The following is a 12,094-nucleotide window of genomic DNA, read 5'->3' on the forward strand; positions in this document are numbered from 1 at the left end:
TGTCGTCATGCATGATTAGATATACGAATAGGCAGGTCAGAGTCTAGACGAATATAGATTAGTATAAATGACTGTGTTCATTCAAGGCCAATAATAAGTAATCTAACGACAAGGCCAGTGAGTAAGCAAGTCTTTAAGATGCAGTCTTATCATTGACGTGCGAGCATCGCATCGGTCAGAAAATTTATTCAAATTGAGTGTAAGGGAAGGATTCTTGAATATTCATTAGATAGTTCAAGTGTGGTTTGAATTATGCAACATATTGTGCATGCAAACAAGATAAATCTTAGATTTCAAACCATTAAAATCATGAATGTGATTATAAAAGATTTCCACGAATCAAGAAATGTATGCAGTCGAGGCCAAATGACACTGAAGATATTGCAATTAAATTCTGTTCCTTTTGATTCCAGAATTTGGAGTATTTCATTGAATAATAATACTGATTAATGATCAAATTTCTTTCGATCATAATTTGACATGCAAGTTTTAAGCGATGATGTCATATTATTTTTCCATTGGATAAACCTGTGCCATTCATTCAAATGATTGCTAACTGGAATGTTTGACATGGTTATTAATTTAGAGATTGAGCAATGCCATTTAGTCACTGTTTAGTAAAGATAAAATTGCATTTTTTGCTAATACTAAACATATTTATTTGACTGAATGCCAAAGGGTTGTCCTGTATCTGAACATTGCTATACATACTGGTACTATGTATATACTGTAGTATTTTCGTCATTTTAAATTAATAAATTAAGGGCGCTATTTCAGTACATAATTCGATAGCACAATGTGATATGATGATTGCACACATATCTTATAACGTTTCAATAAAACAGAATAAAATTTGAGCATTGTGTACACCTCTCAGTTCTCAATTTCCATCGAAAAATATAATCTCCTGATTGAACCTTCATATACGTGTATTTGTTACTATTCTTTTTATATTGGAATACTTAGTTATTCTGTCAAACAACAGAAAACCCAAAAAATCAACAAAATACGTTATCTTTTAAAATAATTATATTATATCATAATATTTTAGACATCGTTTTACACCACTAATATTTTTTACAATAGGGGGTGCAATTTTATTTGTTAAATATTTTTTTTCATTTTTTAAAGAAAATGTTAAGTGGCTCTAGTTTAAAGGAAATTTATATTATTGTCATTCCGGACAAAAATTGATTTGCTCCTATATACTTGTATATTCCATTGAACACGAATGTTTCTTAAGAAAAAAAATCAACATTATAAATCATAAATATGTTAGTAATATTATTTCATCATAGTCGTCTCAAATGAATATTACAATATTTCAAATTACATGTATATGAAATGTTTAACAAGGGGATGGACACGACACGAGCTGAAAATGTACAGATTTTATTTTGCTACTTTCACTGTTAACTGTGTTTTTCTGTAGTATTTCTAATGGGTACGAAAATTTCACAGTCAGTCCCTGAGTTACAAGCCCGATATGGAGCTTACAATTCTTTTGTTATGTAAACAAGGTTCGTGCTAATATACATGTATATCAAAATCAAAACAATTTTGTTTATGATCGAAAATTAACGTTTTTTTGTGGTGCTTTTAAATAATGAAATATAATTTATAAGGTTTATCTTGGTTACGATTCATATTTGATAGAATAAAATATGTGTTACTTAGGAAATGCTACAAAGAGAAATGGTTTATATTCTGGTCCATTTTTTTTTTTTTCGTTTACAATGCATGGGAGAATTGCATAAGCCATATAAAGGATTTGTAAATAGAACTAACAGGTGAATAAACAAAGAAATAGATATTTTAAGACTTTAAAAAAATTATTTAAAAGTCCTCTTTTGCTGATAAATGTTTAATCTAAGAATCAGTAAACAAAACTCCGACACGTTTTTGTAAACATTAGATAAATCATGCAATATTTTCAATTTCAATTTCTATCAATTTTCCCTTCTTTTTACAGCATTTCCTAAAAAAAGTAATGATGTACAGAAATTTAAGTTTAAAAGCCATCAATTTTTTGTCATTTATTAACAAATCAATTTTGCAAACACTTAAATCAATTTATTATATAAAAATGAACACTTTCTTCGTGCGCAATATCTTAAAAAATTAATGAATTCAAACAAATAATTTTAAAGACGTCCAAAAATCTAGATTTTCTATGGTGTACTGAGGAATTTGAAATGGTTTCTTGACTTGATGGTCAAACATAAATCTTCGACAAACTCGGGCTATATATCACTAAATACATGTCAACAATTCATCGTTCTCATGAACATTAACCAAATTTATACGAGTTAATACTGTTCGTTCTGTTCAATCTACCGGGTTTTTTTTAAACTACAGTGTAATATGAGTATCCTCTCTATGAAATCAACATTTGTCATTCTTTTATTTTTTACTTTTTATTTCAAAATCACAATAAACATATAAACAAACACGATAAGCTATCACGCAGGGTTTTAAAAGTTCATATACAGGTCAAATCTGGACTTTAATTATACTTACCATTTTTACGATACACAAAAATAATATCACTGTATGCTTTATAAGCAATGGTCAACATAAACTTGAGACACACCACAATTTAATTTCACAATTAAAGAACACACATATATAATCTTGTATTAATCCGCCATCATCAAACCGATTTGGAATTGAAAACAACAAAACACTTGTGTCCATTCCCAATTCTAGACCACCAACCGACCATGTAATCCAATTAATGACAAAATCAATAAATGTCATCCAATATCAGATTGATTAACTACGAAATGAACACAAACAAACAATTCGGAGCTGTCCTATTTCAGGACATCCCCCCGGAAGATTCCATTTTTTCCGCGGTGAGCCAGCTTTCCGCTCTCTACCTCTGAGGTAGGTAAGGCAATTCTGCTCGCCGTGGATGAATTTCTCTCTGTGTGGTCCTCACTCTCGCGATGTGTGGTCGATTTGTCGGGGCCCCCCTCTCTCCCTGACGATGCGACATGGTTTCAACTCTGTGACGTCAGTGAAGAACCGTATCGTCTTGCAGTACAGATTAGTTGAAGTTTAAAAAATCAATTAAAAGAGCCGCAAAACTTGTTATGTCATTCAATTCAACGTATTAAGGAAAAGATTATTTTGAAATGGAAAAAGACCTTTTGTTTTGTTATGAAGTTTCAAAATCATAACAGTAAAATAAATTTGAAAAAAAAAATATATCGAGTCCGTCTATTTTTTTTTTCATCATTTTGTTATGAACAAAGCACAATAACCTGATGCTAAATAAAAAAAACCCCTATCAGCTAGTACGAGGTATATTTTTATTATAAAAAATATAACGTTAGGTGGCTGTGGAAGAATGAAAAAGGATACTGGTATGTTTTGTTATGATAATATACTTACATACTGGCTCTAATAGATCATCAATAACGTTGTATTCCCCATATAAATTTTCAACTGTTTAAACACCATTCATTTCAGAATGTGTAATTTTATTTACGCTATTTACTTTCGTCAAATTAAAATTATTTAGAACCGTATTAATTTTACAATTTATCATAGGAAAAAGTTACGGATTACCATCCTTTTATTTGACCAAGGGCAAATAACTCTTCCAATTTAAAAAAAAAACCCATTAATTGCTAGTAATTATAGTTCAGCATTATTTAGATATAAAAATTATTTGTCTTATACATAAATGTGTTCGGTTTCTTGAATCTTGTTTGGTTTAACAAGGTTCTTTACTTGTAAACTTCAGAATTGGTAGTGGGAAGTGAAACAAGAGGTCCATCTCTCTCCCCTGAAAAACATTTCTTGTATATCTTTCAAATTTTTTTTATTATGTCACTGTTCTTTGTAAATCTCGCAAAAATTCTTATAGATTCCAAAATTTGACAATACATTAAACAAAAAATCAAAAGATAGTTGACACTTACTTTTGGGACATCATATCATACTATGCATCAATGCACCAGTCTCAGTTATAAGGCACCAACGTAATAAAGATAGCAACAAAATTGGAAAATGAATAATTGACAATAATGGGCAAAAAGTATGCTACTGGGAACAACCAACTAACAAAGTTTGATAATTATAGACCCAATAATATCAAAGGTATAGATTTGACTATAAATAATCAGCACATTCCAAAACAAAAGGTCACGGTCACTTTGATATGAGAATATAGGATATGACGATGCTTGCATAGAATATCACGGCATTGTAATTCTTGAGGAAAATATTTTCAAACATTCAATCATCATGTTTATACACTATACAAACTTCTAGTAGGGTGTGACAATTAAATTGTAGTTTGTAATTCTTGAGAAGAGATTTTTAAACTATCATGGAGTTGCCCCCCCCCCCACCCCTCCCAACACCTTTTTTGGGAGTATGAGAATTGAAATAGAAATAAGGAAATTAAGAGTGAAATTAAAATTATAGGTATACTACTCTACCCCCCTCCCCCCCCCCCCCCCCCCCACCACGGATTATAGGACTTTCATGATTTTGGGAAGTTGTTTGTGTGTGGTTTTTTTTTTTTTGCTTGTCAAGATTTTTGGGATGAGTCTGCTGCCCCCCCCCCCTTTCAAAAAATATTTTACGTGCCTGTTGGGCCCTTGTATTGGTCCGATGGTCACAGTTTGTTCTATTTAGAATCTACACTATCTGAGGATGCTTGGATAGAAATGCCATATTTATGCTGTACGTCTTATTCATACGTTATAACAGAATTTTATATTAGTATCAAAATACTGAGTATGCTTCCATTTAAATAAAAATAATCGTGCATGGTTTTGTTGTTGTTGTTTTTTTTCGGCAGAAAATGTCCCCATACATGTATCTTATGTACCACTACCACCCCCTTCCAACCAGGGAGCATTACCGGTATTTGAAAAACTTGAATCTACATAACGTTACATAGTACATTGTATATATACATGTATCTCATCGTGGCTTTGCGGTTTTGGGGGAAAAAATAATAATGTTCTTGTGTAAAAGTCGGTAAAATTATTGTGTTGTGCCAAGCCCCATGGGTGATGCTCTTAACGAACTTGAATGTACACTTTTTAAGAATGTTTTCATATAAGGGATAAGGAATCATTCTTTTGAGTAATAATTGATCGCACATAGATTTCTTGTTACAGGTATTACTAGTGGGTTATCTTACTAGTTAGGAAGAAGAGCGATGAAATTTTTTTCTTGCACATTTATATGTTAAATTTAGGATTCCCTGGGGGAATTGGATTTAGGGGAAATTCTACCAACTTGAATCTACACTATTTTCACAATTTTTGACCCTGTGTCAAAAAATTCCCAGAACTTACAGAGTTATTGCCCCTTGAGAAGGAAATGCTTGTTATCGCTACTCCTCTGAAACCATAAGAGATAGAGACTTGGAACTTTTACTAATGTCTTAAGTACAATTAAAGGGTTCTTCAATTTATTCATACCGAAAGGATCTGAGGCCCCCTTCTAATAGTTTTTGCCCCTGAAAGTATTTGAATTTCTATAAAATCACTTCCAGCTTTTTTATTATTTGTCATAGAGACTTTGGACCACTTGGGATAGAAGGTCTAAAACTGGAATTTTCACTTCAACATTCAAAATGTAAACAAACGTTTTGTTTACATAGCGAAGATTTTTAAGCTCTGCAACTCGCTTATGACTCATCAAATGACACTCAAATTTTGGTTGCCTATTTAAAATGCTTTACTGAAGCACTGTAAACATTAATATCGAAAAAATAATTTTTGACCAAAATCGTGACCATGCCCCTTTAAGGTGATATTATTAGAAAATTTCTTTTGGTAAATCCTTTTCTACTCTAATGCTTCAAACTAATATCAGAGTGTTTAATACATGATAGATATTCAAGGTTAGAATATTAGGTCCTAATATGGATCGGATACCTTATGCAAAGTAATCAACAAAAAAGGACATGTATTCAATAAATATTTTCTTACATATTTAGGCAGAAAAAAATTATTTGGAACACTATTACACAACTTGCAACAAATGATTTATTCAATAATTATAAAGAGAATAATAACTCAAGAAAACCATAGTTTTGATAAATATATAAGCTTCATAATAATGGAAAACAGCAGTAATTGGTGGAGATACATGGTGTGTATCAATCACCACAAATACGTGCTACAAATACCTCACACTAAAATGGCTCTTTGGGCTCAGTCTGATAAAACTAACACCCTAAATCAACTGCATAGTGTCTAATTCATATCTCTCTCTCTCTCTCTCTCTCTCTCTCTCTCTCTCTCTGTGACTGTGCTGCATCCAAAAACACTAGCATCACTTCAGGCTTCCATTCAGGTTTCTATTAAGCTTGCTCTATTGAAGCCTGGAGGGCTTGCTTTAACATTTCATCTTCATCCTGGTTGAAATCCTGAAAAAAAAATTCAAAAAAGTACATTAGCAAAAAACTATGATCTGGTGCATTGAAAGGTGTTTGCTGTGATGTCAATCAATCAACAATATGTTACTTGATATAAGAAAAGGAGTTATTGCTTGCTTACAACTCTAAATAAACCTGATTTCTTACCACATATGTATCATACTCGAATCTGTGTCTTATGTTCAGGTGATGCACTATGTCAGAGCTGCGGTAGTTGGGGTCGCCCCAGGGCATGGAGGCACAGACCGGGCACACCTATAAACCAACAACAAATAACGGTCCATTAAGACTCCTTCTTGTTTACTGTGTAACAGAGTAGGAAAAAAAACAGGCCAGACCCCTAATCTCTAGTCAGGTGCTCTGCAAGCTAAGCTATCTGAAGCTGGGGACTGAACCAGTCTGACCACATTCTTTCCCTTCAATGATATTCAGCCTCAAAGATCAACATCCCATGTTCTTTCCCATTGCAGGAGTTAACCTGTCAGTTTCTGGGGTTAATGCCAGTTATCTGACATGGAAGAAATTTGATCACAAGAGTTATTGCCCTTGTCACACTGATTTAGGTTACAGCTGGTACTTGTAAAGGTTAATTTTGGGTCATTCAAATTTTAGATTTTAAATACTAGTACCTTAATTCATTCTTTTTCAATGTTTGATAAGCTGCAAATTTGTATAATTTAAACTCATGATAAAAGTCTTATATACAAAATTATTTCAAAATTTTAAAAATATTGACTTCAGTCTGTTCTCAGTTTATGGTTTCGGAGCCAGGAGTACCCGGTAGTTGTCTATGCATGACCAGTTTGAGACTGATATAGAAATTGATCATTATTTTGCTTCAACATGTGTTTCAAAAACTTACTTCCTGTAATCGTGTTCTGTATGATATATCAAAAAAGTTTCCTGATTCCTGTGTATCTATTCACAGTCAAAATACTTAGAACTTGTACTGAATACTAAAATCCCTCTTTCTTTCAGCTTCCTTTTCACTTTCCTTGCACTTTTTTTAAATACGATGCTACAGGATTGAAGAAAATATCATATATAACCAATACTATGGAATCATTAGAATTCATGGTGACATAATATTCGGGGATTATTTGCGTCCTCTCCACCCCTAAATTTTAATACATTCTAAAGAAATATTAGAAAAGAGTAGTATTATGTACCTATCATACAAGGTTATCCATGAAATCATGTCCTTTTGAACCAATAAAAAATTGACAATCTATAAAAATGAATGATCCTACTGTGCAGTAATATAATAAAGTTCTATTCTAAGCTTAACACATGTACTTACAAAGCTGCCCGACTCATGTCTGTGTTTCTCATTGCAGTGTTTGATTAAATCAGAACAGTCTAGGTTTTCAAAATGGCAAATAGGACAGATAAATGTGGACCGGTTAGGCAAATTGCTGAAAAAGAACACAGCAATGAAATAATTGTAATTATTTACAGCTCATAATCATGTGAACATAATCATAACTTAATTCTGGTTCTCAGGAATCATCAAGTAATGGCAATAATGATGATGATGAAATTACTCTGGTATACATACTTTTTGTTAACACCAGTCTAAACTGTATCAACGTGATATAGTAACAGGTCAAAACTGTCATCTGTCATGATACATTTTTTACTTATACATATGTATAAGTAAATTCACACCTGAATCCTCTTTTAACCACGTTTATGATATTGATGAGATACTTACATTGGATACATCTGAGATGTCTCGGCAACTGGTTTAAACTTCGGCAGTGAAACATCTCTATGTTTACAATTTGCTATATGTGACCTCAGACGATAAACTTTATACTGAAAAATTAAAAAAATGATACAGATGTACTTGCAGCCTCAATTTTGCTTCATAGAAGAGGTTTATTTTAGTTGGTTTTTTTTTTCATTTATGCACATATTTTCTTTGGGTTAAAATTTAGTTGCAATTGTTTTTTAACAAAATAAAATTTCATTGGCATTAAATTTCGTCAAATCGTATCAACACTGTATTCATTAATACTTGGGTTAAAAATTCCTTGTGGATTTAATTTCATTGATTAATACTGCCAACCGAAAACAATGAAAATAAATCACCAACGAATATTTCTGCTCCAACAGTAAATTATAAATTTCCACCATTTTGGGAATGGGGCAAAGATCTTTGGAATCAGAAATTTTATGACAATTCATGAAAAAAATAATGGAAAATTTGTATGTGCTACGTGTATTGTAAAAATAAATAAATCAAGAATTAAACTTTGTTAGTGAGTCAGAATAAAGTTTATTGCCAAAAATTAAGAATTCATGCCCTGTACCTAACCTAGATTTACTGTATTATTGTTTGTTGTAAAATTTTTAGATAAAAATATCATTAAAAAAAAACCCAGAATGCATAAATCTACAGCTATAAGTCATCTGAGGAACAAATTTTCAGAATCGCCAAGTTTCATGAATAACTTAAGCTATGATATTAAAACAAAATTTTATCTTGCCCTATATACAGAAAAAAGAACCTACAGCCACTCCAATTTACAATGTAAAGTAGAACAGTTTGATAACCATTAAGTATGTAAAAGTATTTTGAAGTGTAGCCTATCTGTATACTCAACTTCCTTCTGACAAAATTTCAATCAGTTTTCAATATACATGTATTTTAAAAAGGCAGGAATTACCAGTAATATACTTTTTATTTAATCTTGTCCAAAATAATAACAAGAAGCTGCCATATAAAATTTAACTCAAAATATTAATCTTGGTTATTTATGATATTAACAAGTGAATGAAGACTGATGAGTAAGTGTTAATTACGTACGGGCTGTCCGCACCACTGACAAGGAAGTTGAGTCTGTCTCATCTCATGCTCTAGGTCCACAGCTCTCGTTATGTCGTGGGGATCAAATGATCTCACACATATTGGACACTGGGCATTATCCCGGGACTGGTATGGGAGAATACACTCCTTGCAATACCTAAACAACAAAACACAGACTCCATAATGCAAGGATCGTACAAAGACATCAAGTATTGTAATGGTAACTAAGGGGTAGTTCTGAGTTGAACCTGTATGAGACGTTGTTCGATCCTCTACTGGTAAAGTTTACCATATCCTAGTGAAGCAATTTTACAAATACTTACTGGTAATCTGAGTTATATGGATATCTATTAGATATCTATTATAAATTAATATTGGAACTAAACATCAACTTCATTTAATCTTAAGATTATAAACCTAAAATATACTACAAATAGGACATTTTTACCTTTGTCTACCCAGTATTTCAAATCGTATTATTTATATACTGTTGAATCATCATTGTTCGTGGGGGACCAATGTTCATGGCTTTCGTGGGTAACCCTTGCACATGAATTAACATCCCCACGAACATATATATAAGCTTTTTGTTGAGTATATATTTACAAAAATATAACTTGCTACTGACGAAATTACGTCCCCATAAACCAAGAAAACTTTGGCTACCCATGAACATTTACCCCTGCGAATAAAAATGATTTCATAGTAAAGCAGATATTAAACTCTGTTTTTTCGAGCTCTGATCAAATGGTCTGAGAAGTTGAGATTGTACGTTAATTGTGAGACAATTTTGAAATAACGGTACATCAGTTTTCTAGTACAATGTACATGTAATAATAACCAATAGTCAGTGATCAATAGTCACCGTGGTAGTTAACCAAAAATGGCCAGTGATTTTTCTGGAGTGACCCAGAAGGTGAGACATCAGTTCTGTCTATGTACATGCACTAATGGCATTGTTTTGTTTTTGTCAGAGCAAGACATTAAATTTTGTCTAAAAGTGTGGTCACATAATGCAATTTTTCATCAGATTTACCATATATTTGCAATCAACATTATTTTTATAAAGTAACGTTTAAAATAAAGTAAAGAAACTGAATCATGTGAAACCTTATTCAAAAGCAAAGTCTGAAAATTGCTCACAAATCTGATTGTGCTTCATTTTCAGTGGACTCTTTGGTAAGAATCATAAAGTCAAAATGACTCAATCATTGTATTGATATGGGAGAAAAAAAGATGATGGAAGACCAGTTAAAATACCGGCGCTGATAGCTCAGTGGATAGACCACCTTGCTAGAGATTCAGGGAGCCTGAGTTTGATAATTATCCATAGGACCCCCCTCCCTGCCCAGGAAATATTTTCTGGATATGCCATGCACTTCAACAATTGACTTACCTCTCAGAGCAAGTCACTATACATTTAAAATAAGACGAAAAATCTCATTGTGTACCTGCACCTTTAATATACCCCTGCATGAATATAAGTAAAGGAATTAGGGCCTTCAGTCTGTCCCAAAATATTTATGCCACATACTTGGACAATTTTTAATAAAAATACACATAGCTGTGAGAGAAGTGCAATTAAAATTGATGAAAGGAAAAATATCAAAGATATCTTCATTGACACATATGATTTTTAACTCGAAAAAAATTCACAGAAATGAGAACCAATTTCTTACAGAGATTTAAAATGGGGAATGTTTACATCTTTTCTCCATTTGGAAGTCACTCAGAATATCTTGCACAATTTTTCAACGTTATCATCCGGGTATCTTCATCTCTTTTAAAAATGAAAAATCCCAATAGACTTTTTATTTTTAGCTAACAAACTAAAGGGGGCGTCTCAAAGGGGAATTTTGGGATTTATTAAAACTATTGAATGAGTATTGTTTGAACCCAGAGGTATTTATAAATATAGAACAATTTTAGAAAATATGTGGCATAAATATCTTGGGACAGGCTTTAACATTGTGATGGATTTACGTCCAATTCAGGGGGTGGGTGGGTTGTCAAGGATTTCATCCATTTACTTCCACATTAAACCTGGTAAATGAGTTTCCATGGAAGCAACGGTTCAGTTACTGACCAAATGCCTCTGAGCAAGAAAAGTGGGGAAGATTTGGCTGAGGCTGAAGTCTGTTTCCAATGGAGACATTGTCATTTTTTATTGGGTTTGAATTAAAGAAAGCAATGTACATACAACACACTTACGATTCAAGCCAATTGCAAATAACTGATATATGCTAAAAAAGTATATATGTAGACCCTTAAACTGAACTATAGCTTACTATGTTGACAGCATATGAAATCAATATCGAAAGAACACTGTACTGTGATTGATATTTAACAAACAAGTTTTTGCAAGTATATTTTTTTGAACAATAAGAGAAAGGACACAATAAATAATCAAACTTACGTATGGTTATAGCCGCATGATATGTGATAAGGGTTTTTGTACACCTCTTTACAAACAGGACACTCGAATCGATCTATCGGGTCTAACTTTGCTTCAACACCAGAACCAGCCATCACTGCCATAGCCATTTTTCATGTTTACGTCTGATATCTTCCCGGAAATGACGATCTAAAATAAATACGGCTTACTGCATTATTTTTGTAACGTCGTTAGAATTCAACAAAATATCATGAATGAAAAACCATAATAATTTTGAAGTGTTGAAAGTTTATCATTATTGATTTTCTCTGTAGCAATTCTTTATATTCTTCATTTTTACCCCGCTTGTTCCATGCGACCTCGTGGCGCAACGGTAGCGCGTCTGACTCCAGATCAGAAGGTTGCGTGTTCAAATCACGTCGGGGTCAATTTTTGCCAAATTTTATGAATACTTTAATTGTGGTCAAGATCTATT

General features: G+C 32.5%; 1 protein-coding gene and 1 non-coding gene across 2 annotated transcripts; one reads left to right on the forward strand and one right to left on the reverse strand.

Moving 5' to 3' along the window:
• Nucleotides 1-6,002: 6,002 nt before the first annotated feature.
• On the reverse strand, nucleotides 6,003-11,822 carry LOC105322849 (E3 ubiquitin-protein ligase RNF166). The gene is made up of 6 exons (XM_034482911.2): nucleotides 11,641-11,822; nucleotides 9,225-9,381; nucleotides 8,127-8,230; nucleotides 7,713-7,827; nucleotides 6,560-6,667; nucleotides 6,003-6,403 (listed from the first exon to the last, which is right to left on the reverse strand). The coding sequence occupies exons 1-6, from the start codon at nucleotides 11,766-11,768 to the stop codon at nucleotides 6,338-6,340; spliced, it is 678 nt and encodes a 225-aa protein (XP_034338802.1). The 5' UTR covers nucleotides 11,769-11,822; the 3' UTR covers nucleotides 6,003-6,337.
• Nucleotides 11,823-11,975: 153 nt separating this feature from the next.
• On the forward strand, nucleotides 11,976-12,047 carry Trnaw-cca (transfer RNA tryptophan (anticodon CCA)). The gene has a single exon. It is a non-coding gene; the product is annotated as a tRNA-Trp (tRNA).
• Nucleotides 12,048-12,094: the final 47 nt, after the last annotated feature.

The sequence above is a fragment of the Magallana gigas genome, chromosome 3 (genome assembly GCF_963853765.1).
Source record: "Magallana gigas chromosome 3, xbMagGiga1.1, whole genome shotgun sequence".
In the NCBI taxonomy this organism is placed as follows: Eukaryota; Metazoa; Mollusca; class Bivalvia; order Ostreida; family Ostreidae; genus Magallana; species Magallana gigas.